Source organism: Mus pahari, chromosome 12 (genome assembly GCF_900095145.1).
Source record: "Mus pahari chromosome 12, PAHARI_EIJ_v1.1, whole genome shotgun sequence".
Classification (NCBI taxonomy): domain Eukaryota; kingdom Metazoa; phylum Chordata; class Mammalia; order Rodentia; family Muridae; genus Mus; species Mus pahari.
Genome location: NC_034601.1, coordinates 13,310,987 through 13,335,898, shown reverse-complemented (window position 1 = coordinate 13,335,898; position 24,912 = coordinate 13,310,987). Strand labels below are relative to the sequence as shown.

The window sequence follows — 24,912 nt, the reverse complement described above, 5'->3', positions numbered from 1 at the left end:
ATAAATATTAAAATAAATACAAATAAAATCTTTAAAATATGACTTATTAGGTAGTATGTGTGCAAGTATGTGTGTGTGTGCACGCGTGTGCACATGGCACAGTACACATGTAGAGGTCAGAGGACAACTTACTGCAGTCAGGTCTCTCTTTCCATCATGCTTAGGGAGTGGAACTCAAATGGTCGTGGTAGGCAGCAAGTGTCTGCCTGCTGAGCTGTCCCTCTGGCCCTTTGCTAGCATTTTGCTGAGGAGTCCTGAATCTGCCCAAATATGGGATATCATTGGCTGGGAGCTCTGTTTCTCCTGTGCTGTCATTGTCATGTTAGTGTCAGGTACTCCAGGCCTTTCGGAATCAGTGGGAAATGCATCTTCCTCTGTCTCCCCTGGTGCTTCCTCTTCACGGCATCCTCAGAAGGCTGCTCCGTGTCATGGCCTTGCTCACTGGGGTCCAGCACTTGCTCAGCCTCGTAACTAGAATGCAGAACACATTGCTGCATCGCCCAGCATTAGCATCAAATGCCAATTGTCTGCTGGTGCTTATGGTGGGGGTGAGATGAGTTTAGCACTAGAGAACCGCCCAGGCCTCGTGGTCTGCTTGCTTCTTTCTAGGCTTTTGTGGAAGTGTCTCATGATGAGGAGCACTGGCTTGGTTAAGTCCAGGAAGTCAGGGCGAGGAGATGGGGGAGTGCCCTAAACAGCAGCAGCATAACTTGTTCAGATGATGTCGGCTATCAGGAGGTCACAGTGTTCCAAGTGTCCTTGTGTATCTGGAATGTCACCCAACCACTTTGTCCTCATCTGAACGAGTCATGCAGATTGCATCTTAAGATTCCAGTAATCATCCATAAATTTGAATATTTGTGTGTATGAACATATAGATTTTTTAGTAGTATATTTATATCATTCTATCATCATCATATATAATCAAGTATATATTATATAGTCGTATGTTTATTTTATTGCATATACATACTAACTACATTAGATATGTATTGTAGATCAAATATATAAAGTTCTGAGAGAAACATGCCTGCCTGGGTTTTGCCTGACTTGGCTTCGCTGGGCTATTGTCTCGCTGTCAACCAGTCAGCACCTCGCCACATATGTATTGCCACACATACATATATGAGAACATATACATATATACATACATATACATACTTATACATGGTCTTCAATCTTTTGATCCTCCAAGTGCCAGAATTGCAGGCATGGGTCGCCCTGCCTAGCTGCCACCTTTGTTTTCAATCTGAGAAGAAGAGAAAGAAAAAGATTCCTCAGAGCTGAGCGTAAGCGAACTCTGGAGATTTTATGCCAGAGTTGACCCAGGCACCCTGATGGTGGGAACACTGGTGACAAGTACGGAGTGCTGTTGCCTATCACGGAGTGGAGAGTCGATGTTGGAGTCCCTTAAGAATGTCCAGGTCTGGGCTGGAGAGATGGCTCAGTGGGTAAGAGCACCCGACTGCTCTCCGGAAGGTCCAGAGTTCAAATCCCAGCAACCACATGGTGTCTCACAACCATCCGATAACAAGATCTGACTCCCTCTTCCGGAGTGTCTGAAGACAGCTACAGTGTACTTACACATAATAATAAATAAATAAATCTTTAAAAAAAAAAAAGAATGTCCAGGTCCTGTCAGGTGCTCTGAGGCTGTCACTGACATTTGAGGGCCTAAATGTCAATCCTGCTGTAGAGTTGCAAGCTGCCTTCTGATGCTGGCTACTGTCCTTTTATGGGACGCTACCAGACAGACAATAGCTTTGTAAATTCTGCCAATTCACAGAACACACCGGGAAGGCTGCCCTCTCTAGCCTAGTGTGCAAGGTGCCTACTGCCACCCCACTAAGATTTAGAGATTGCCAAGATCACTCCACCAGACCCCTGTCTTCATCTCACTGTGCTGGACATTTGCAGGCCCCGTGGTGGGGGACCTGGACGTTTTCCAATTGTAGTTGTGTTGGGGTCGAGGGAGATCAAGGAGAGTAACTGCTCTGGGGCGGTATCAGTCTTGGCTCTACCCCCAACCTGGACCCAGAGAAGGGGTTCAGAGGGTTAGTAGAGCAGGCTTCCTCTCCTAGGGAGGTGGATGAAATGTGGAGTAAGCCCTAGGACCCTGGTCAGCTCTAGTCTCAACGTTGGAAGTTTACTCGCTTAGAGGGTTATTCTGATACGAGACGCGGCGCGGCGGGGGGGGGGGGGGGGAGGACCCTGTACAGAACCCGACAAGGGATGTGAGTCGTGAGGCTCGGGCTTATCTGGCGCCTGGCAGCGAGGGGCGGGCCCTGCACGCAAGCGTTGTAAACTAGCGGGGCAGGCGCAGTGCGCACGGTGGCAGCGACGGCGACAGCAGGTGGGTCGTAGCGGGTCTGGAGGGACCGCTGCTGCGGGAACGTAAATGCAAGAGAAGGCTTGGGTGTCAAGGGGCACAGGGACATGGCGGAGGCAGCTAGCCTCAGCAGCCGAGGCTGAGGAGCATATGGCGAGGGGAGGTGCACCACAGGTTTCACATCCGGGAATCGGGGCCCTTGCAGCCCTGGCCTCCTGGCCTCAGGTGAGCTGATCCTCCAACCCGGCAGAAGAGGGGGTGATCGCTTTTCTCTGAGGCCGTGTCCCTTTGGCCACGTTCCCGGCTGCAGGAGCGGCTCCTGTTCCGGGTCCTGACAACCTGGCCCTGCTCCAGGGAAGCCTCCCATTTCTTCTTGCTCACGGTGCAGCCTGTTCCAAGCCTGTTCTTAAGCAGCCTCCCACTCACCCACAGAACCACCTACCTGATTCGCAGGTCCGCTGCAGGTCTGCTCCTCCCTACCACTTCCACTGCCCTGAAAGCTGACAGGAAGGACCTCCATGCATTCTATCCCTCTGCCCACGGTCCCTGACTCGCGTCCCGTCCAAGTCTTATAAAGTAGGTCCATGGTGCAGCTCTCCTGGGCTCCTAAGGAGAGGAGGCGAGGACTGGGGTGGGCTGCCTATGAAAGAATGGAGGATGGTTGGTTATTCCTGCTGTCTGTCCCCAGTAGGTTCCAGAAGCTGATTCAGTTCTCCGTCTGCCATGGCCCGGGGATTGCCCAGTACTGCCTGTTTGGCACGCTTCTGCCAGAAACTGAACCGTCTGAAGCCATTGGAAGAGTCTAGCATGGAGACATCACTGAGGCGCTGCCTGTCCACTCTGGACTTGACCCTACTGGGTGTGGGTGGCATGGTGGGATCTGGGCTCTATGTGCTCACAGGCACAGTGGCCAAGGACATGGCTGGCCCTGCTGTGCTCTTGTCCTTTTTGGTGGCTGCTGTAGCCTCCCTGCTGGCGGCCCTATGCTATGCAGAGTTTGGAGCCCGTGTACCCCGTACTGGCTCAGCATACCTATTCACCTATGTGTCCATGGGGGAGATATGGGCATTTCTCATAGGCTGGAATGTGCTTCTGGAATACCTCATTGGAGGTGCCGCTGTAGCCCGTGCCTGGAGTGGCTATTTGGATGCCATCTTTAACCACAACATTCGCAACTTCACAGAGTCTCACCTGGGCGTCTGGCAGGTGCCCTTCCTAGCTCACTATCCAGATTTTCTGGCCGCTGGCATTTTACTTGTGGCTTCTGCCTTTGTCTCCTGTGGAGCCCGAGTCTCCTCCTGGCTTAACCACACGTTCTCAGCCATCAGTCTGATAGTGATCCTCTTCATCATCGTCCTGGGTTTCATCCTGGCCCGTCCTCACAACTGGAGCGCAGAAGAAGGTGGTTTCGCTCCCTTCGGCTTCTCTGGCATCCTGGCTGGCACAGCCACCTGTTTCTATGCCTTTGTGGGCTTTGATGTTATTGCTGCCTCCAGTGAGGAGGCCAAAAACCCACGGTGGGCGGTGCCCATGGCCATCGCCATCTCCCTCAGCCTAGCGGCTGGTGCCTATATTCTGGTCTCCACTGTGTTAACCCTCATGGTACCTTGGCACAGCCTAGACCCTGACTCGGCGCTTGCTGATGCTTTCTACAGGCGGGGTTACAGCTGGGCTGGCTTCATTGTGGCAGTTGGCTCTATCTGTGGTAAGGGACCCTTCTGGGCAGGGTGGGAGGGGACAAGGTAGAGAGGGCCCTGCCCCAAACCTCTCAAAATACTTCTGTCCATTCTCCAGCTTTACTGCTTGTATAATGAGTTCATGAAAACACAGACTTGCTGGCAGACCCTCTCCCCACAAATTTTGTACACAGAATATCAGTCTGGTGGCACATGCTTATAGGTCCTGCTGACAGGCAGACTGTGAGCTTTCAAAAGGTTCATTAATTGACCTGAACAGTGCCCCAGTCCTGGGTGGGAGGTGAGAAGCCGACACCCTCAGTACACGTTCTATCTGTGAGCCTAGCAGTGGCCTGCTCTGAGCTTATCTGCTGTGCTGACTTCTCCCTGTGCTCTGCTGCAGCCATGAACACTGTCCTGCTCAGCAACCTCTTCTCCCTGCCGCGCATCGTCTACGCCATGGCTGCTGACGGGCTCTTCTTCCAGGTGTTTGCCCGTGTGCACCCCCGGACACAGGTGCCTGTGGTAGGAATCCTGGTGTTCGGGGTCCTCATGGCTCTCCTGGCACTGCTGCTGGACCTCGAGGCACTGGTCCAGTTCCTATCCATCGGCACCCTGCTGGCCTATACCTTTGTAGCCACCAGCATCATTGTGCTGCGTTTCCAGAAAGCTTCTCCACCCAGCTCCCCTTGCCTAGCCAGCCCTGGCCCCACAGCTAAGAAGTATGACTCCTTCTCAGACCATATACAGTTAGTGGGTGCTGCGGAGACCTCAACATCTGAGCCTGGGCAGCTGCGGCCAGCCCTGAAGCCCTTCCTGGGCTTTCTGGATGGATGCAGCCCTGGAACTGCCGTGGCCTGGGCGCTCGGCATCTTGATAGCCTCAGCTATATCTCTGGCGTGTGTGCTGGTCTTCGGGAACTCAGACCTGCACCTCCCACAGTGGGGCTATGTCTTGCTGCTGGTTGTCAGTGGTGCTGTCTTTCTGTCCAGCCTCCTGGTCCTGGGGGCTCATCAGCAGCAAAAGAAGCAAGATACTTTCCAGGTACACCTTCCCCTCCCCCATGCCTCATTGATACCGTTCCTTCTCAGTCCTCCCCGTTCCCTCTGCCTAGCCTCTTAGGCTACTGGAGAAGGCACAGAGCTCATGGGGCTGGGGAGATGGGTTTGTCCGTTCTTACTTGCTCCAGCTTTCTGCATGGTGTGGGTACCCATGGCTCCAACTCTCCAGAGGCCAGGAAGGATTCTGTGGAATTTCCACAGTCAGGCTCTGGGCTGGTGTATGTATCCTAGAGCCACGCTCAGACTCACCCTTGTACCCCCAGATCCCTTTGGTGCCCCTGACTCCAGCCCTGAGCATCCTTCTCAACATTTGCCTCATGCTGAAGCTGAGCTACCTGACCTGGCTACGCTTTATCTTCTGGCTGCTGGTCGGTGAGTGGGGCCTGGGTTTGGACCCAAGTGTATGTTAGAATGGGAAGATCAACGAGGTCAGGTGGGGTTGGGACCTGGCCCTCACACTCTCACCCACTCCTGCAGGACTTGTCGTGTATTTTGGCTATGGCATCTGGCACAGCAAGGAGAACCAGAGGGAGCCACTGGAGCTGACTACAGCACACTACGTGGTATTCCCCAGCGGCAGCCTGGAGGAGACTGTGCAAGCTGTGCAGCCCTCCAGTCAATCACCAGTCCAGGAGTCAGGTTGTACTGAGTAGCCGGCCACGGAGGTCCCCTCATGGAGGCCCCCACATCCCCAACATCCAGAGGCCAGAAGAACTGGCAGCTGCCTACTTAAGAAAGCTTGGGTTTGAAGCCTGCCCAGAATGGGCTGGGCGTGTTCTCAGAGCCTCAACACAGGAACCGAGTCTTCGGTTATCATGGACTAGGCCGAGACTAGTGCTGGTGTGGACTCGGTGCCCACTGTCTTCCTGTTTATGATTAACTCTGGATACCTGGGCAGGTGGGGCAGAGTGGGCAGGGAAGCCGCTTCAGTCCCTGAGACCCAGAATAATAACTAATCAGCTAGCATTGTGACCAGCTGTCATGGACACTGTGGTATTCTTCATAGCACTGAGTCCTCACCTGCCTGGAGAACCAAGCAGTTGTCCCTAGTCCACAGCAGAGACACAGAAGGTCTGTCAGAGTCTTTCTGAGGAGGAGGGTTTCATGCATGATGTGAAGAGGGGTATATGACAAGACAGGAACAGATTTCTGACATGTTCTCAGCAGTGCGTGCATGTGCATGCGTGTGTGCACACATGTATGTTCATATGTGAGTTTGAGTACATGTGTGTGTGTATGTGTGTGCACGTGTGCATGTGGTACCTGAGGTGGGAGCCAGGGCCTTGAGATTGTTAGACAAGCGTTCCACTACTGACATATACTCCCCCACACACCCCAGGTCCCTGACATGTTCTCTAGCAGGGAATATCTATCACAATCTGGACTTAAAATGGGTAACTCAAAAGGACATTGGATGTCAGGATCTTTTGATTTTCCTGGGCTTCCAGGAAATGTGTGCCCAAGGTCTGCCTAGGGCCATTGAAATGCACTGAACAAGCAATGCCCCCAAGACACTCTCCCAGCACATTCTGCACGCCCGGGCAGCCACCCTTGTAGTACACACTATGTACAGACTGAGTTGACCAATGTTTCCAAATTCCGGCTCCTGGACACAGCTCACTCTCTTATTGTCTCCATATACCCTGGAAATGTTTTCAGACGGATCCCTTGGGTTCTCTGCTACCTAGTAATCTCCGGGGCAACAGTGTCCCTGGGAGGTGGGCTCAGATTAGTGCATGAGTGATACACTTGGGTATGCACAGGTACTTGGTCCTGCATCCACTACTTCCAGCCTACTGGGTGACTGTACGTCTACAGTTCAGAGAAGGAGAAAGCCCTAGGTCTACTCTGAACCTCGCCCCTGGGTCCCCATGGTCCCCATTTTCTCGTTCCTCCCTTTAAGGACTACACAGGAAGCTGCTGGCTTTGGCAAGCTTTACTTCAGCAGTGATATCAGGGTTCTTTGGGTCCCCCTCCCCCCAGGACTACTGTGTCCACGTGAACCACCTCCAGGAGCCGTGCCTTCCCATCCTAGCCCTTTGCAGGTCATAGTCCTGAGAGTTGAGCGGCACCGGGAACTCCGAAGGTTTTTTCGGAGGCTGTGGAAGCCCGGGATCCCAGCTGTCGCTGCTGTTTTCACTTCAGCCTTGGTTCTCCCTCGGTGACCACACAGGCACAACAAAACTGCCTCTTTACTTCCTAAACTGTGCCCGACACTTGGACCAAGAACATCTCTGCAGCCTGTCCTTGCCATCCTTTCTATGGCTCTGGTACATGGGGAGAGTCTCACTGAGGGAAGGACCAAGGCCTCGCATGGTTATAGATCCAGAACCAGCCAGCCTGTGCGCTTCACGGAGATTGTACCTCAAAACTATGGCACTCTGGCTGGGGTCAGAGTTAAGGCTCTGGCAGGCAGGGGCTTCAGAGTCGGTTGAGGTTTCCAGGACTGACTTGATGGCCGTAAATCCTAGACATGCAATTTCTCACACCTTAGGCTCCTGAGAAACCTGGTAGCCAGGGCCAGGGTGGGGATGGAGGGCTTGAACTGGATGGCAGAGTCTCCCCCAGCAGACATATAGAAGGTTCCAAGGATGCCAGCCACCACTCATTCAGCCACATTGCCCCCCTACCCCTCTGGCTGAACCTAGGAGAGAGTCTGCATTCGGGAGTCTGTCAGAATTATCCCAACCCCCTCTCCAGTCCTGCTGAAGCTTTGTCCACCATGTTCCCAAGCCAGAACCCTCCTCCTCCCCAAGCCCTACACTTTAACCAGCAGGGAGAGGGTGTAAGCCCCGGGAATGAACAGGCCAGTGGGTGACAGCCATCCAAACAGGCCACCGGTGCATGGAAGCCTGGATCCCAGGAGCAGCAGACATGGGGCAGGTGCAAACCACTCCTAGGACACTTGGGCAACAGGGTTAGCAGGTGAGAAGGCTGGCTCTGGTCTACGCACTGTTGGTAGTTGTCTTTGGGGCTCTTGCCTACCAAATCAACAGATTAGGAATCAAGCTAACATCCCCCTGAGTGGGGCAGAACCCAGTGTTTAGGCAGCGTGACCTCAGCTCTGGGACGCAAGCAGGCCCACAACTCACCTCTTCATATTTGGTCCTCCAGTAGAAACCGGCCTCTCTATCCACGTACAGTAGCAGCAGGTCACAGAGGAAGGTGACCTGGAAGAGGCAGGACCTACCATGTTCCAGAGTTCTCAACTTGCCCTCCCTCCCTCCACCAGCCAAGCCCCCTCCCAAGAAAAAAATATGCAGATCCAGCAGGTGCCAGCAGGCCCTGGCTGGCAGTTACTGCGGCCAAAGAGAACCGTAGGTGATTAAACTCACCATGCCCAGCCAAGCTGCTCCTGTGCCCACTGTGATGGCCGTAGGGATGAGCGCAAACTTCCCTGCCTGAGAGACCTGGGATGAAGCTCTCAGACTGAGGCTGTGCTCCCAAACCTCCACAAATCCTTCCCCTGGTCTGAACTTTACCTGCCCAGTGACAAGAATGTCAAAACGGATTCCATAGAGCTTGAGCAGGCTCCGGGTCTCCACACCTGAGGCTGCCCACCAGTGATTGGCTGTCCTGGGGATAGCAGAGAAGACTCGTATACAGCATTCCAGGCTAGTTTATCCATGGACTCTACCTGGTCCTGAGTCCCAAGGCTCCACATAGATTTTAAGGACAGCGAAAACAAATCAGAACATGAGCAGGGCCTGACTGAAGGGAGAGCCCTGCTTCTGAGAGTCAGAGAGAGGCACAAAGCATGCGGATATAGATCTTGGCAGCACGGGTCTGAGAGAAGGAAGGCAGAGTAGCTGTGAGTGCTGGAGAACTCTCCGGGGAAGAAAGCGATGCCGGTGCTGATGCGGGTGCTGATGCAGGTGCTGATGCGGGTGCTGATGCGGGTGCTGATGCGGGTGCTGATGCGGGTGCTGTGGCAGGCTTCAGAAGAGGCATCCCAGCAGAGAGGTGCCAGCAAGGGCCCGAAGGCCGAGAAGCCTTCTGCAGAAGGTTGTACAAGGTGGGGAGCCAAGCACAATGAGTCACCACCATTAGACCTATGGCCACCTGTGCACACCTGCTACTACGTGTAATAAAATGATATTACGTGGCAGGAGGAGCCCAAGATTCTCTTGGAAAACTTAAAGATATGACAATGTTTGTAATTTAAGATCTCTGGGTGCTTCTGGGATCAGAAAATAAAAAATTCAGGAACACTAATAACACAGTGGGGGAAATATAAAATGTTAGATTTAATCTACCAATAGCCTTTCCCTACTTCCTTCTTTCTCCTCCCGCCTCTGTCTTCCCCTCCCTCTCTCCCTGCTTCCTCCTCCTCCTCTCCTTCACCAGGTTGCCTCAGACTGGCTACAAGCTAAGGATGATTCTGAGCTCCTAATCCTTCTCTGCCTCCCGAGGGCTGGGATTAGGGAGGGATCACAAGCATGTACCATGACCACTTATCCAAGTCCAGAGTTGTCTGTGACAATGGGACGGTGGTGGAAGTATTCCTCGACAGTATTGGGAAGGGTGAGCACCCACTCTCTAATATTTACTCTCGAATACTTCTGAGGCCACAGGTCCAATCCCTAGTGCTGCCAAGGAAAGAAAAAGCAGCGCTAGAAAACCAGGCATGGTGATTTGACTAGGAAAGGCTCCATAGACTCACGTGTGTGAATGCTTGGCCCATGAGGACTGGCACTATTACTAAGGGGTGTGGCCTTGCTGGATGAAGTGTGTCACTGTGGAGGTGGGACTTTGAGGTCTCCTATGCCCAAGCTATGCCCAGTGTAGAACACAGAGATGTAGAACTCTAGGTTCCTCCAGTACCATGTCTGCCTGCGCTCCACCATGCTTCCTGCCATGATGATAATAGGCTAAATCTCTGAAACTGAAGCCAGCCCCCATGAAGTGTTTCCTTTGTAAGAGCTGCCATGGTCATTATGCCCCTTCACAGCAAGGAAGAAACCAGGTCAGAAGTATATGAATATTCTTTTTACTAGTCTGAATTTTCCCACAGAATTTTTTGGGGGAAATTTTTTTTTTTTTTTAGATAAAGTCCTATAGGGAAATGAAAAATGAAAAGTGTTGGGCTGGAGAGATGGCTCAGTGGTTAAGAGCAGTGACTGCTCTTACAGAGGTCCTGAGTTCAATTTCCAGCAACCACATGGTGGCTCACAATCATCTGTAATGGAATCCGATGCCCTCTTCTGGTGTGTCTGAAGACAGCTACAGTGTACTCATATAAATAATAGATAAATAAAACTTTTTTTAAAAAAAAAAAGAAAAGTGTCTTTGCTCTAGGGACACAGGGTCACCTGGGAGAGGCCATGAGAAGATTTGCAGGCAAGTGAGGGAAGCAAGGTGGAGCCCGGGGACCGGGAACAGCCCAGAATCCTTGTCCACACAGCAGAGACTCTGAGTCCAAGCTGGATGTACCCCCACGGGACTAGGTGGAGGAGGGAGGCCCTGAACCAGGAACAGCAGCCGGCATTCGAGCAGTTAGGGGCATACCTGAAGTTGTACCCCTTCTGCTGCAGCTGGAAGGAGTACTGGGGACAGCAGTCAGAGTCTTTCCTGTCCAGGTTGCAGTCCCAGTGAATGCTGATGCCCACAGCACCACCCTGCACACAACACATCCTGTTCCACTGGTGTATGGTCCTGAGAACCTGCCCCTGAGCTGCAGGACTCTGCCCCCAAATAACTTACCAGCAGCGCCAGGTCCTCAAAGTCCCCTCCAGCCATGGCCACAAGGTCCCCGACGCGGAACACTGGGCAGTACGGACTGGAGAGTGGATCGTAGAGACAATGCTTGAAATATGTGCTGTCCCAGGTAAATAAGGCATTGGTTCTAGAAGGGACATTGATAGCGATCAGATGACTCAAGAGGCACGAAGGATCTGGGCTCAGCCAAGACCTGCCCAAGCTACCTGGAGAAGTTGAACTTGCTGAAGGTTACAGTATTTTTGATGAAGAGTGTGAAGTTCTTGGCCTGAGCTAGCAGGGGCTTCCTGAAGATAGATGGTATGCTGGCATCATTTTGCTTATCCTGGGACCCTGCCCTGGGAGAGAGAGGAAACTTACCTGGGCACAGTACCACTCTCCACTGGGCACCAGCTCCAGATCTCACAGGTCCTGTGGGTTCCGTTGAACACCACACACTGACCAGTTTTTATGCCTGGAAAACAAAAATGAGCTCCAAGTCCTCTCATCTCCATGGATCCTGAGGAGGCCGTGGGGTATGGGCTTGTTGGCAGAATGGAATGATGATGCACAGACAAGCTCAGCGGGGCCTGCATTTGGGGACGACCCCCCCCCCCAGTATTCCCTCCCCTTCCCTTATTCTAGCGGAGACACGAGAGGTCCAAGGCCACAGTTACCATGGCTGTATGTCCCCGTCTCCCCTTCAGGACAGTCTTCATCAGCCCAGCAGTTAGCCAGAGGAACGGAAGGATGCTGAGGTAGGTAAGAGAGACCCTAGTCACCAGTAGCACAGAGGATGCCTCCTGCTTGTGACTCAGCATCACAGACAGCAAAGACAAGAACCCCAGCTTCCTCCCAGGCAGCCTGGGTCTGGAAGCAATGGGAAGGTGCAAACTACAACCTAGGAGGGAAGAACCATTAGCAACATGGTGAAATGCTGGTACAGGGCTGTGTGCCCAGAGCAGAGCACTGCCCTCCTCACAGCTCTGCTCCTGAGGCTCAGCTCTTCTGTCCAGTCTAGCTGGGATAACAGAGCGGGGGTGGGGTGCTAAGCAACCACAGAAGGACAAACTGGTGACACTCAGTATGTGGTAGGCATAGCTATCAAAGAGGGACCTCTACAGGGTGGGAAGCCCCCTCGCCCCCAGGACCAATCTTTTCTGCCATACATGGACGTTATGTCTACATAAGGTCAAAGAGTCATGGGAGGGGGGCCACGTCAAGGAACAGGTGGGTGAGCTTCCTGGGGGTCCCTGACCTAAGAGAGGAAGCAGCCTTGAGCTTCAGGACCCTTATGGGGGTTCAGTTTATAGGGAACTCCAGGAGGACCACAATACCATGGAAGCAAGAATGGCTGGGGGATTGAAAAGCCAGGAGACTTAGGACTTTTGTGAAGGATGGTCTAGGATCCAAGGTCAAGCTACCTTCTCTGTTCCGCTGTCCCAACCTGTGTCTATGTCTCCAAATCCTTCAGACTCCGAGATGAGAGGTGGGCGCCTCTACCCAGCAGTCTGAAAGATGAGAGGCTGAGAATCCCTTCCATGCATTCATTCTGCTCACAAACCAAGTCCAAATTCTTAGCAGAACTCAGAGGGCCCATGAGATCTTGGGCTGTCCCTTCTGTAACCTAGCCCAGATCTATGCTCTAGCCGTCCTGAGCAGCAGGAACGTATCCTGAGACACTTCATCCCCTGAAACATGGCCTCTGCCCATGAGGCTCCTTCTGTCATGGCATCCTGCTGCAGCCACACTGATCCATACCACCAGCTCCTTTAAGATTTAGTCCATGCACTTCCCTGAGTCTCCGCACTGAGGCCCCTGCCTTGTGTGAGCATCGTGGAACCTGCTGACTTGGCTGGACAGTAACTGCAACTTGAGGTACAAGGGGTTGGCGCTCTCTGCCAGCCCAGCACAGGGCCTATCCTAGATGTCATGTGTTGGGTCCTCCCTCTAAGCAGTGTTGTGCCTCTTACAGGCACGCTGGGGGTTGCTCCCCAGATCAGCCGGAGTGCAGCAGATCAGCCAGAACACAGCGTCCTCGGACCGCCCACTGTTAACACCCACTCGTCGCCCAGACCAACCACTAATGTCGTCACGCCTACTCGATTGGACCCGCCTTCTGGACACAGCTCCGCGGAGGACCGGACTGCGCGCCATTCCACCATTGGGACATGGACCATTAAGCCATGCGACTCTGGGACTGAGACGCACTCAGCAGAGACAATGGGACATGGGGCACGTGGGAGAGGGTTGGGTTCTCCCGCGTGTAATCAATAAATAGTAATAATCTTTCTTGCAGGTCATCTCTTAATTTCAGGAAGATTAGCTCTGCAGTACGAACCCACCCCAAGGTGTTTTCTGCCCACGCAGACAGGCGCCGGTCAGCATGCAGGCAGAAACACTACAGTCATGCAGGGGAGGGGGAGTGTCAAGAAGGTTTGCAGAGGGATATGACACTTGGGATCATTGAGCACACGCTTAGAGGAATCCAGTCACTAATCTTCCAAGAAAATCCAGCAAGAACTCTGGTTATTCTCAGGAAACCTGGTCATCAGGTCTGGTGAGCAACTGCCCAGTTACTGGAAGTTCACAAGAAGAATCAAGAGCCTCATACAGGGAAAGAGGAAGGACCATGTGCTTTCTAAGAAGTTGACAGGTAGGTTTGATGACATTTTGGAGCTGTCTACATGCTGAACCTGAAATCGATGTCTTCTAAGAGTCTAGAGGTGTGAATATTGTGTCTACGTTCCCTGGGGGGAGGGAATCACCCTTTGTACACATATGTCACCTCCTTTGTGGATAGGTGTCAACCATGGACATGTGACAGCCCCTGAAACTGTAATGTGACCAAATACCAGAGCCTGGAGACCTGATGAGCAGAGGTTGGCCTTGAATGTGGTGCATATATAGGGGATGGATCCTAACTGTTCACACAGAAGCCTTGGTTGGTGAGAGCTAATATGCTCTTTGAAAGATTGTCTGGAATATTCCCAGACGAGGGGGAAAGGTGAGATTGGGAGTGTGTGTGTGGACCCCCCATGGCTGCGTCAGAATCTAAGAATGGGGAAGAAGGGCTGAAACAGGAACACAGTTGGACTGAAAAACACCCAGAGATTCTATATTACTGGAAGGCAAAGCACAGTGTGCTAGCCTGTTCCCCCAGGTGACATCGGACTCTGAATACACTAATAAAAGCTGGCGAAGGGGAGAGGTGATCTTCCAGCCTGACTCTTGCCCTTAATGCTCAGGTGAGTGTGTGCCTGGCTGTAACCCAGAGGCAGGACCAGCATGGAAAAGACACTGGACATTTCAATGAAACGGTCCCACTCTGAGGTCTGGGGTTGTGAAGGTTGGAGACCCCAAGGGGTGTCCTCAGATACCGTGCCTGTAACCCATACTTGGGATACCCTTGGACAAGTGATTGGACATGTGGAGCCCTAATCACCTGTATAATGGGAATTAAAGTATTCCTGGTGGACGGCAGATGTAAAGACTCGGTGAAATTACTTCTAGAAAAGTGTAGCCCTTTGCCTGGGTTAGACATACCAAGCTGGGACTGAGCTTTGAGCCATGAGGGAAGAAGGGAGACAGGGCTGATGAGAGAAATAGGTGTGTGTGTGTGTGTGCGTGTGTGTGTGTGTGCACGTGCGCGTGTATATGCATGTGTGTGTATTAGAGGCTCTGACAAGCTTACCTCTGGACATCTACCCTGGACTTGAGCTGGTGTCACGAGGAAGTTGGTTACCAGGAAGAACACGTTCTCTCCCTGGAAGGCAAGGCTGGAGGTTGGTCTCAGCTGAGAGTATAGAAGCTGACAGCCTGGTTTGTTTGCTTTTTGTTGCTCTCAGTGCTGGGAATGGGACTCAGGATCTCAGACAGGCTAAGCCAGCACCCCCTGAGGTCGAGCCCTGCCTGGGGAGCCTGGATTTTGTGGGAATAGCGTTTGGCCCCATCTAGTTGCCAACTTTGTCCTGCAGGAAATGGCTTCCAGCGAGGCAGGTGACGCTGACTAGGTTTATGGCCTCTCCTGAGCTCAGAGGGTGTCATGCCTCTATCTATCTTCCATACAAGTTTCATTTCAAATTCTCATGCAATCAACCCTAAGTGGGGACAGAGGGCGCCTGCTGGTGTGCGTGCGTGCATGTGTGTGTGTGTGTGTGTGTGTGTGTGTGTGAGAGAGAGAGAGAGAGAGAGAGAGAGAGAGAGAGAGAGAGAGAGAGAGTGAGAGCAAGCGTGCTCCTATAGGAAGCTACTGCCACCCGGAGCCAACAGCTGCCTGAGTCACCGGCGCTCCTGTAAGTGCCCCTCACTTATGCCTTCAGGGAACCACAATTAGTCACTGGTTCACAGAACTAATTTGGAATGGAACGGGTTCATTGTTGGTGCCCTATCTGAGGTATACAGACATCTGTTTCTGTCTCCTCAGGAAATGTCACATAACAGCTGGTAACTGGGGCTAGGTGGAGGGAGAAGAGAAGATGTTCCCTAAGAGAAACAAAGAGGGGCACATGAGTGACATGAAAGGAGTCAGATTGCAATGCGACAGGATAGGGAAAGGGGTGGCACATACACCACAGGTCCGGCAACTCCCAGACTCGTCCTCGCCACCTCTTTCCAAGACAAAGGCTTGGTGAACTTTTTTTTTTTCCTGCCAGAAGGATGGACCAGTCCAGTTACATTCAAGGCCAGTCCTGGGCAAGTCTCCGCTTGCATGAACCTCTGGACTTATCAGCTTCTTCTTTTAAGTGATAATCCAAAATTCAGGGACAGAGGCACCCATCCTATCCCACCACAGATGTTTAAAACCAGCAGCCCTCCAAGGGAGAATGGATTTGGGTTTCTAAATTCCCTTCCCTCTGGTGGGAAGCCTGTCTCTTTTGTGTGTGGGATGTGTGCACTCTCACTTTTAATGAGGCATGTATTTGCTGTGGCTAGGGCTTATTTCATTCTATTTTTGAGCAGGTTTTTTTTTTTTTTTTTTTTGGCTTTGTTTTATTACAGGACAGGCTTTCTCTGTGTAGCCTTGGCTGTCCTGGAACTTGCTGTGTAGACCCAGGCTGGCCTTGAAAACTCAGAGCTCTACCTGCCTCTGCCTCTTGAGTGCTGGGATTACAGGTGTGTGCTGAGCATCCAGCCAAGCTGTTTTATTTAATTATTGTGTATGTGTACACACACGCACGTGCGCGTTTGTGTGCCTGAGGCCCTCAGAAGCCAGAAGCCAGAATAGAATCCTCTGGAACTGAAATGACAGAAAGCTGTGAGCTACCATGTGGGTTCTAGGAACAGAACCTGTATTTTCTGCAAGAACATCCAGTGTTCCCAACAGCTGAGTCATCTCTCCAGCCTCTGCCTTTTAATTCTTTCATCAGTGGAAAAAATGAACATGACCCAAGATCTCTAAATGATAACAAGAGGACTTCAGCAAACTCAAGCCCTGAGCTCCTGTCCCCTACCTTTCACTTCCAAGCATAAATCGTGAACCTAAAATATTTCATTCCTTCTCACATGGATCTCTGTGTGGGCGGTGGGTGGGTGGGTGAGGTGGGTGACATTTTTGTTTTTGTTTGTTTGTTTTGTGTTACTAGCATTGAAGCTAGGAAGCTATGCATTCCAGGCAAGCTCTCTGCCACCGAGCTGCATCGCTAATCTTCCTTTAAAGGAAGTTCCGCAGGCACTGGCTTCTTGACTTGGGAAGCTACACACCCCTGAAAGCTGTTTTCTCACACTGACTCAAAACCCTTCTGTGAGGCCCATCACCCATCCCCCGGCATCCTATGTCTCTCATGCATGGCAGCCGTGCAGCTGTTGTTGGTGGCTGAAGAATTCTGACCTCTTGCAGCAGTGCTGGCGACCTACCTGTGATGGCTTCACAAAGTCAGCCACATCCCACAGCCGGTTCTCCAGCTCCTTAACCTGGGTTACAGAAACCCCCTTGAGTTTGGTGATGACAGAAATCTGGGGGGCCAAGTCCCGTTCCTGGTATCCTTTTTTGGCCAAGAGGGCCCACCTAGGGAAAGGATGGTGGATAGTGTAATGTGCTCACACACTAGGCTCCCAGACCAGCATGGAGGCCTCCACCCTCTGTCTAGCTGTGCCCCTCGCTCTAGACCCCTGAGCAGGTGGAGCTCTCAGACGGACGGACGATGGTCACTTTTCACAGCCAGTGCCTTCACACACTCAGCAAACCCAGCTCCCTTCTCAAAGACTTTTCAGACATCCAGCTGGTGGTCTCTCTGAGAGGCTTAGTGCTGTGTTTAGTGCTCAGAGAATTACTGCCTCCTGCGGCATCAGGGTGGGTACCTTAGGGCAGGAGAACTGCAGACGCTAACAGAGACTGAGAGATGAAGCTGGAGACAAAGTCCCTTATGTGGGCGAATGGCTTCTTCCGCTGTTCTCTGAATGGACTAAAATCCCTTCTGACTACCTCTCACCCCACATTCCCACTTTCCCACCAGCTGGGGTTCTAAAAAAGCCAACTTTTATCCCTAGGCCAGCAAGACCCCGGACAGCAGGCTCTGCAGTCTGGCCAGGAGCGGTTCTTACCCTATCACGTAGCCTACCACTGCCAGCTGCAGCAGCCTCTGGGAGACGCCCACCCGACAGTTTCTGGTCAGCACATACTTCTCTGTCTTGTAATCCAGAAACCCCCAGTTCACGAGTGCCGCTGCGGCTGCAGAAGCCATGTTCCCAGTTCCTGCTGGCTGCAACTGCATGAGTCAGCAGGCAACTTCAGCCGCAGTTGAACTGGAGGCCAAGAAGCCATGCACGGGATTCAGGCCAGTGTTGTTAAAGGGACATCTCAAATTCAGCAGGAGCTGACTCCTGCCTCAGTCCCAAACCCAGCTGATGTAGCCCCGCCCCCTCTTGTCCAGAGTCCCTGGGTTAGACCCTATGCATACAGAAATGAATAGATCCGTCCCTACCCGCCCACTCTGCTTTCTTATGTGGTGGGCAGTCCAACATGGGGTAACAGAAGCCCAGAGAAGGGGCTCTGAACTCAAACTTGCAGATTCCAAAGAGTACAAGTTGGATTTGAGATGTCCCTGCTGGCGCAGCATCATAGCACCATTTAGATCTTGAGAGAAAGCTGAGAGCCTCAGGCAGTGACCCCATAGCTGTGGCCCCGGAGAAAAACTATTGCTAGGCTACAGGTCTATAGAGCCGCTGTCTGCTCCAAGCGCAGTAACTAAAACACTAGTTCTGGGATCAGACCGGAAAAGTTTGTGAAAAGAACGTGAAGGAGCGACTACCCCCGTGCATGGCAGCGGTATGTGCGGTAGTCAGCCCTGGGAAAGAGCGTGCCAGGGTTGGGTTTTCTTCTGCAAACAAGACCCGGTTCCCAGGACGACCGCGGGGTGGGGGTGGGGGCAATGTTACTGGCCCCAGAGACCATCTGTTGTCCGTAGATCAGATTCGATTGGTCAAGGAGGCCAGAGGGACCGCCCACATCCCTGGGAAGAGTTCCAGGCGATGAGCTGTGTGCTCTGAGTCTGCGTCCCGGACTGGGTAGTGAGAGTAAGCATGAAGGGTCTCTGCGAGGTTCAGAAGAATGAAGATCAAGAGAAAGAAGCTGAGGCCACTGGGCCTCAGGCAGAGACCCTGGAGGCCAAGAGGTCCTGGACTGCAGATTCACGCTCTGCTCTGGAAACAGAAGGTGCCTCATCCTCCTCGTAGGGTCCTGGTTGGAATCCTCACTTGAGGATATTCCCGCAAAAAAAGTGGTGGGAGGGCGCTTCTAACGATATGGCACCCTCTATGGGAACCCATTCCCCAGTATCAGCGGCTGATACCCCTCAAGTCCTAGCCCTCCTGGAGCCCAACATTTAGAACCGTCTTCTGGAAAACCTGCAAATGAAACACCCTGACAGGCAGTTGTGTCCCAAACTGGAAGAGTTCGGGGTCGGGTGTTCCAACCTATAGGAAAAACCTAGCTAATGGATAGATTGAATTTAGGATTGTTTCCAGCCCTCTGCTCCCAAGGTGTTTATATAGACCTTATGACCTGTGGACTGAGAATGTGTGTAGAGTGCTTGCCTAGCATGGTTGAAGCATTGAGCTCAAGGCTGAACTTAACCAGCAAGCTGGAGGCCAACTTTGGTGGTGGTGGTGGTGTGTGTGTCTGTGTGTCTGTGTGTGTGTGTGTGTGTGTGTGTGTGTGTGTGTGTGTGTGTGTGTTTGGGGATGTGATCTGTGATACCTGGACACAGTGGGACGAGGACAGCAAACATTTCAGCATTAGGCAAATGCTCCCTTTGGTTCTGAATAGCTTGGTGGCTTTGAGAAAAGAATTAATTTTTAGCCTGGAGGTTCTCATCTGGAATATGGGCACAGTAGCCACCAGAACAAGAAGAAACGGCAAGGGCAGGAAACGGTCCAGGCTCTGCCAGTGATTAGTTCCTTCTTTGTCTCCCATCTACTGCTAGGCACCCATGGGTTTGGAGAACAGGTCATGGCAACCCTCTATCTGGAGTCTTGCCGGGCCAATAGTGTTGTGCCAGTTTCTTGTCTTCTGCGCCAAGGGAGTGCCTCCGAATTGAACCTTCGGCACCGTGGCCTGGGGCCCCAGGTTGGTATCTCTTGGAGGACACTGGACCCACACTTGACAGGAAGGATATAGGAGGTCACGGCCATCTTGCCCTTGACTCCATCTCAGACACTCATAGCTGTCTGTGCCACGCAAGTCCCATCGCCCATGCCTGCGAGACAGGGTGGAGGCTGTGTGACAGGGGTGAGGGTGGAATTGTAGGAAGGACCCCAGGAAGTGAGATTGGGTGGCACCCAGAGGGAGAAGCGGATGTTCTCTGGAGGAGGTGGGAGCTCTGGGGATTTTAAACTGAAATTATGGCCAGCTGAATCTCAGCCCAGGGAAGAACCAGGCCTCTCAGGCCACTATGTTCCTCTACCCCTTGTGCCTCTCTGCTCTGTTCCAGGGGGTCCGGGCGTTGGCTTCCGTGTTGGCCTCTAATCCTTACATCAAGCATCTGGATCTTCGGGACAATGGGCTCTGTGGTGCTGGAGCAGAGGCTCTGGCTGATGTCCTGAGTAAGAACAGCGTTATCTCTGGTAGGTCGTGCAGGACTTCCATCTGAGAAGCAGGCAAGCTTGGGGCCCCTCTTTCCCAGGGAAGTGGCTCCCTCCCCAGGCCTTCGATCTTGAGATGTTGCTAGGAGATGAGGAGGGAAGTGTGGGCTGAGTCTGACGGGTTAACCCATGCTGAGCTGCTCTTTGTCTGACCCTCTCCATCACTCTCCCTGTCCTCTCCCTGGTGAGCAGCCTCCCCCCCACCCCCCTGCCCCATGCAATGTAGTTGACTCCCAGCGCCTGAGTGCAGGGCAGGAGAGCACAGAGAAGCAGGCGCTGAGGGAAGGAGAACTGGAAGGGCAAGGTAGGGGCTGGGTGAGGCTGCTTCCAGCTCTGCCAATGAAGCACAAGCTGACCCTGGCAGGCAATCACTGAGCCTGCTTTCAGCTTGTAAAGTGACCACCACTACTTTGCTCTCTGGGCTGTGGCAAACTTCAAAGGAAACAACAGAAGTGGACATCTAAGCTTACACCGCCAGTCCCTAGCAATAGGACAGTGGGGTTATGCTGTTACGTCAACCATCACAGAGTAGCTGACCTGCTACCACAGCATTCTTCACAGACAATCATAGGGTGGGGAGACCATAGACTCAAGGTGACCCACCCAACAGTGGCAAGGCTGTCACCGTGCTGCCTCCAGATAAATCAGATTGCAAAGCCCCTCATTTCCCTCAGGCCCGGAGGTTTGTGAGATACAGGGAAGTGAAAGAGGGAGGTGCCTGGCTGTGGGTCCCCCTGACCAGGCAGTGTTGCTGCCCTCAGATGTGGACCTGTCAGAGAATCAGATTGGAGCTGCAGGGCTTCAGGCGATCTGCACTGCCCTTGCCTTAAACCCAACTGTTGAGAAGATGCAGCTGCAAGGGAACAGGCTGGAGGAACAGGCAGCCCAGCACCTCGCTGCTCTTCTGCTGCATCACAGGGGCCTGAAATCCCTAGACCTCAGCTATAATCAGCTCAATGACCTGGCAGGTAACAGGGTCTGGGCAGTCATGGGTCATGAGTACTTATCGCCCCCTGGTGGCAGGTAAGGGGAATGGGCAGGACAGCACCCAGCTTCTGTCTGAGAATATCGATGTGCTGATTTCCACTCACCATACCTCCTCTGGCTGTTCTGCCACTCCAGCCACGGATTAATTCCAGGCATAGATCACTGCCCTCTGCTGTGAGGAATCTATCTATGAACAATACAAAGTTCCTGACTTCAAGGAACATACACTACCAAGACCATTCTCAGCAGTGACCTTCATAAAGAAGCAATGTATGATTCTAGAAAATAATGGATCCACCTGCTATAAAAGGGGCAGAAGTTTAAGCAGAAATCTGTGCCTTGGGTAAAAAGGAGTCAGCCATGGCAAGATCATGAAGTTGATGAACTCTTATCATGCAGGCCTGTGTCCTCGATTGGTAGACACCCATGTGATTGGGCTAGTGGTCGAGGGGAGAGTGCCAGGCAATGCTTTGCAAAGGAAGCAGAGACTGTATGCCTATAGATCACGGAAGAAGGTATGGAGGTTTCATCCCAAGTGCTTTTGCAAAAGGGCTTGCAGTATATCTCAGTGTTGAGGTACTTGTTCAGTGTGTGTGAGATCTTGGGCTCAGTCACCAGTACCGGGTGGGGAGAAGCTAAGTGCTAGGGAAGGCAACCTTGATCCAGTCATTGTCTCCCCAGTGCCTCTGCACGGGCCGGATTGCTGTGCTAGGAATATAAATACCCACCTATGTCACTCATGTCTAAATGTGTCGATCAGCTATACAAATCAGACCTAAGCATGCCTGTAAGCTCAACTGCATGAAAGATCAGTTGAGCCTACAGACTTGGGGACAGCTTGGTGACATAAAGGGGCCACTTAGGCCCTGGATCAGCTGAAGCAAATTCTTCTTTCTAAACGTGTGTGTGTGTGTGTGTGTGTGTGAGAGAGAGAGAGAGAGAGAGAGAGAGAGAGAGAGAGAGAGAGAGAGAGATGTGTGGGTGCCTATGGAGGCTGGAACATCCCATCCTCCACATTAGGAGTAGCAGATGGTCATGAGACATCAAATGTGGGTGCTGGGAAATGAACTCAGATCCTCTTGAGGAGCAGCTGGTGCCCTTAGCTGCTCAGACACTTCTCCAGCATCTGAGAGGAATTCTTAGATCATTGCTATCAATAAGCCAGAACAACTGTCTAACGGGAGTTTTGGAATTTCTGGTCTGCCCCAAGCTGCTTAGACAATCGAGTGGTGGAGTGGTGCTAAAGCCCTGGAGTTCACCTGCTAAAGCCAAGTGTCTTCTAAGAAAGTCATCGTGAGAAGTCCGTGGAAGTAAAGGAGGAGCTCGCATCAGTCCTGACAAACTGTGGCTGTGTCTCTGGCACTTGAGAACCGAGTAGCCAGCTTGCTGCTACTTTAATGAATGTCGCAGGCAAGCATCTTATAAAGGGAAAGAATGCATTTGTGGCTCATAGTTTTGGAGAGTTCAGCTTTAGATGGTTTGGCCTGCGGCTGAGCCAACATTAAAGAACAGCCATTCAGCTGACGAAAGGGAAGAGACTGGGGGGGTCACGTGATCTCCTGAGGGGAACCCCCCCAGTGCTCTAAGACTTGATAGATATTTTCATCTGCCACATCCCAATATTGAAAACCGAGCTTTTTAGAAAAGACTTTACTTTATTCTGTGCATAAGAGTGTTTGTATGTCTGTGTGCATGTGTCAGTTCACATGGAGGCCAGAAGAGGGCCTCCTGAAACTGAAATCAGTCAGCTGTCAGTCAGCCACTAGCCTGCATGCAGGTGCTGGGAATGACGCCTGGATCCTCTGTAAGAGTAGACGAGGCTGCATCACCTGGGCAGCTCAGGGAGCAAGCGTCATCTCTGCAGGGTACCAGCATGGAGAACCAGAGTGGGACACAGATAGAGCTGCGGCTGTGGAGAACTGGCAGCAAGTCACACCCACTAGTGCTAACAGAATGGAAAGCTGACTAGCTGTAAGGTCTGCCCATGAGACAGCTAGGGATCTGTCATGGCTCCACCCACTTCCTTTGGCGGCTGGTGCTCCCCAGCCAATAGGAATCTTGCTGGGGTACTCAACCAGCTTCCAGGCCCTCAACCACACGTAGAGCAACCCCCCCCCCCCCCCCCAGCTCCTGGCTTAGCATCAACTGCTCCCTCAAGCTTTCCTTCCTTCCTGCACCTGCTTACTCCTGCCTCTCCCCAACTCCAGCATCAACCGAGCTGCTTTTCCCTCTCTCTTCACCATGTGTGCAGACGTGTGGATCTCTCGATTCTAGGTTACCTGTTCTATCCTCACTTCCAGATCCCACCAACCTGACCACTGCATCGCTACCCTTTTTTTGTTTGTAGATTAGAATAGCTGCAGTCTCATTAGGTTAAATTCATACCTTCCAGGCTGGTGAGATGACTCAGTGGTTAAGAGCACTCACTGCTCTTCCAGAGGTCCTGAGTTCAATTCCCAGCAACCACAACCATGGCTCACAACCATCTGGAATGGGATCTGACACCCTCTTCTGGTGTGTCTGAAGACAGCAACAGTGTACTCATATACATAAAATAAATAAATCTTTAAAAAAAAATGTTATACCTTCCCAATCACACGTGGATTCTTTGCTGGGCATAGTGTCTCTTGTGTGTATTGTCAGCACAATGGAGGTTACAATAAGACAATCCGGAGTTCAAGGCCAGTCTGGGTGCAGAGTGAGTTCTAGACCTGGCTGAGTTGTAGGACAAGACCCTGAACACACACACACACACACACACACACACACACGTTCCTTGGAGGTAATCCAGGTACACACTGGATATTGTGATCCACCTAGGCTACTGAAGTTCTGGCACACGGTGAGCATCAGGTCACCTTTGAACTTGTTGTGGGGATAGTGCTAGGCTGTTTGTTTGTTGTTTGTTTGTTGTTTGTTTGTTTGTTGTTTGTTTGTTTGTTGCTATAAAATCTCTTGGTGCTCCTCAGGAGAGACACTTGGACCTGCTGTGGCAGAAAACACAGGACTCGCAGAGCTTAACCTCAGCTGGAATCACCTGCGAGGTCTGGGAGCCACCGCGTTTGCCCGAGGCCTGGAGGTGTGAGTCGCTCGCCCCGTCAGCCCTGCCTGTCCTTTGTTCTTGGTGTTGTAACTCTTCAGAAATGAACTTCAGCCCTTTTCAGCATGACGTACATGTGCATCTTTGATGACCTGTTTTCCTGTCCCCACTTAGTGATAATACACTGTAGACTCTCATCTCATTTCCTAAGGGGTCCACAGATAAATGTCAGCTGCCTCCTCCAGATATCACATTCAACTGTAGGGGACACCTGTGCCATCTGGTGGCATCACGGTTTGCACATGCCGATGCTTTTCCACACCCCTCTCATTGCTTCCCTGCAGGTTTACAGACCTTGAAAATGTATTGATCAAGCCCTGCCAGGGTTTCATAAGGCATCTTCACTGTCCCCAGGGACAAGGGCCTTAGAAAATGACAGTCACTACTTTCCCCTCTTACAGAGCCTAACTGCTGGGGTTCCCGAACGGTAAGGTGGCAAAGTCAGAGCGCTCTCTCCCTCTCGCTCTGGCCCGGCTTGCTCCGCACCCACCTCCGGCCAGAGCACTCACTCTTGACCCCATCACAGGCTTCATATAGCACCCCACCACCAAGTCAATCGGTGCATGCTGTCTCTGTGACCCAGGATGCCTGCCTTGGGCATTTTCCCTTAGGGGAGGATCTGGTCACTTCCACAGCCGGCCTGTCGTCCTCTGCTGATCTTTGGGTTGTTTGGCCTGAGAGTTCTTACTGACTCTGCCTCAGGACCTCTGCTCTCTGTCCTTAGCCACTGCTCAGACTCTCCTGGGCTCTGACACTGTGGCCCTGGCCCTGTTGCTGTCTGCACCATCAGACGAGAGCTCATGTCTTTGCTCTTTGTGTCTTAGGCAAACATATTCTTGAAAGTCCTAGACATCTCTCACAATGGCTTTGGAGACTCTGGTGCCAGTGCGATAGGTGATGCCCTCAGGGTCAACAATGTCTTAGAAGAACTGAATATGAGGTGAGAAACACGGGTTCTTTTTTTTTTTTTTTTTTTTTTTT

General features: G+C 52.1%; 3 protein-coding genes across 9 annotated transcripts in view; 2 read left to right on the top strand and 1 right to left on the bottom strand.

Moving 5' to 3' along the window:
• The first annotated feature begins 2,089 nt into the window (after positions 1-2,089).
• Positions 2,090-9,754, top strand: Slc7a4 (solute carrier family 7 member 4). Of its 5 annotated transcripts, none has more exons than XM_029544805.1 (5): positions 2,090-2,353; positions 3,018-4,034; positions 4,409-5,049; positions 5,330-5,438; positions 5,544-9,754. In XM_029544805.1, the coding sequence occupies exons 2-5, from the start codon at positions 3,053-3,055 to the stop codon at positions 5,717-5,719; spliced, it is 1,908 nt and encodes a 635-aa protein (XP_029400665.1). In that variant the 5' UTR covers positions 2,090-2,353; positions 3,018-3,052; the 3' UTR covers positions 5,720-9,754. The 5 variants fall into 5 exon arrangements, with proteins under 5 accessions (XP_029400665.1, XP_021065098.1, XP_029400667.1 ...); XM_021209439.2 differs by having other exon boundaries at positions 2,322-2,353; positions 3,021-4,034; XM_029544807.1 differs by lacking the exon at positions 2,090-2,353 and adding an exon at positions 2,482-2,554 and having other exon boundaries at positions 3,021-4,034.
• On the bottom strand, positions 7,017-17,476 carry P2rx6 (purinergic receptor P2X 6). Of its 2 annotated transcripts, XM_021209437.2 has the most exons (12): positions 17,307-17,476; positions 16,620-16,770; positions 14,458-14,529; positions 11,441-11,516; positions 11,145-11,238; positions 10,991-11,071; positions 10,770-10,911; positions 10,575-10,684; positions 8,549-8,642; positions 8,402-8,467; positions 8,159-8,236; positions 7,017-8,047 (listed from the first exon to the last, which is right to left on the bottom strand). In XM_021209437.2, exons 1-12 carry the CDS (start codon positions 17,474-17,476, stop codon positions 8,012-8,014), a joined length of 1,170 nt encoding a protein of 389 aa, XP_021065096.1. In that variant the 3' UTR covers positions 7,017-8,011. The 2 variants fall into 2 exon arrangements, with proteins under 2 accessions (XP_021065096.1, XP_021065097.1); XM_021209438.2 differs by lacking the exon at positions 10,991-11,071.
• An 801-nt stretch (positions 17,477-18,277) lies between these two features.
• The window catches only part of Lrrc74b (leucine rich repeat containing 74B), a 13,887-nt gene continuing 7,252 nt past the window's right edge, over positions 18,278-24,912 (top strand). Inside the window, exons 1-6 of one of the 2 annotated variants that reach the window (XM_021210055.1) lie at positions 18,278-18,417; positions 19,187-19,329; positions 19,694-19,826; positions 20,606-20,812; positions 23,801-23,910; positions 24,756-24,871. In XM_021210055.1, the coding sequence (XP_021065714.1) occupies positions 18,285-18,417; positions 19,187-19,329; positions 19,694-19,826; positions 20,606-20,812; positions 23,801-23,910; positions 24,756-24,871 (842 nt within the window). In that variant the 5' untranslated portion in view covers positions 18,278-18,284. The remainder of the gene's footprint in view (positions 18,418-19,186; positions 19,330-19,693; positions 19,827-20,605; positions 20,813-23,800; positions 23,911-24,755; positions 24,872-24,912) is intronic. The other variant, XM_021210056.1, reaches the window with a different exon arrangement.

Bases quoted from the DNA above. Each gene is read 5' to 3' on its own strand.
- P2rx6 (XM_021209437.2), bottom strand. From the start codon at position 17,476: ATGCAGTTGCAGCCAGCAGGAACTGGGAACATGGCTTCTGCAGCCGCA. The intron at 11,517-14,457 runs GTAAGCTTGTCA...TACCTACCTCAG, and splicing joins TCCAGGGTAGATGTCCAGAG to CATCCTTCCGTTCCTCTGGC. The intron at 8,237-8,401 runs GTGAGTTTAATC...TGCCTCTTCCAG, and splicing joins GAGCAGCTTGGCTGGGCATG to GTCACCTTCCTCTGTGACCT.
- Slc7a4 (XM_029544805.1), top strand. From the start codon at position 3,053: ATGGCCCGGGGATTGCCCAGTACTGCCTGTTTGGCACGCTTCTGCCAG. The intron at 5,050-5,329 runs GTACACCTTCCC...TTGTACCCCCAG, and splicing joins AGAAGCAAGATACTTTCCAG to ATCCCTTTGGTGCCCCTGAC. The intron at 5,439-5,543 runs GTGAGTGGGGCC...CCACTCCTGCAG, and splicing joins TATCTTCTGGCTGCTGGTCG to GACTTGTCGTGTATTTTGGC.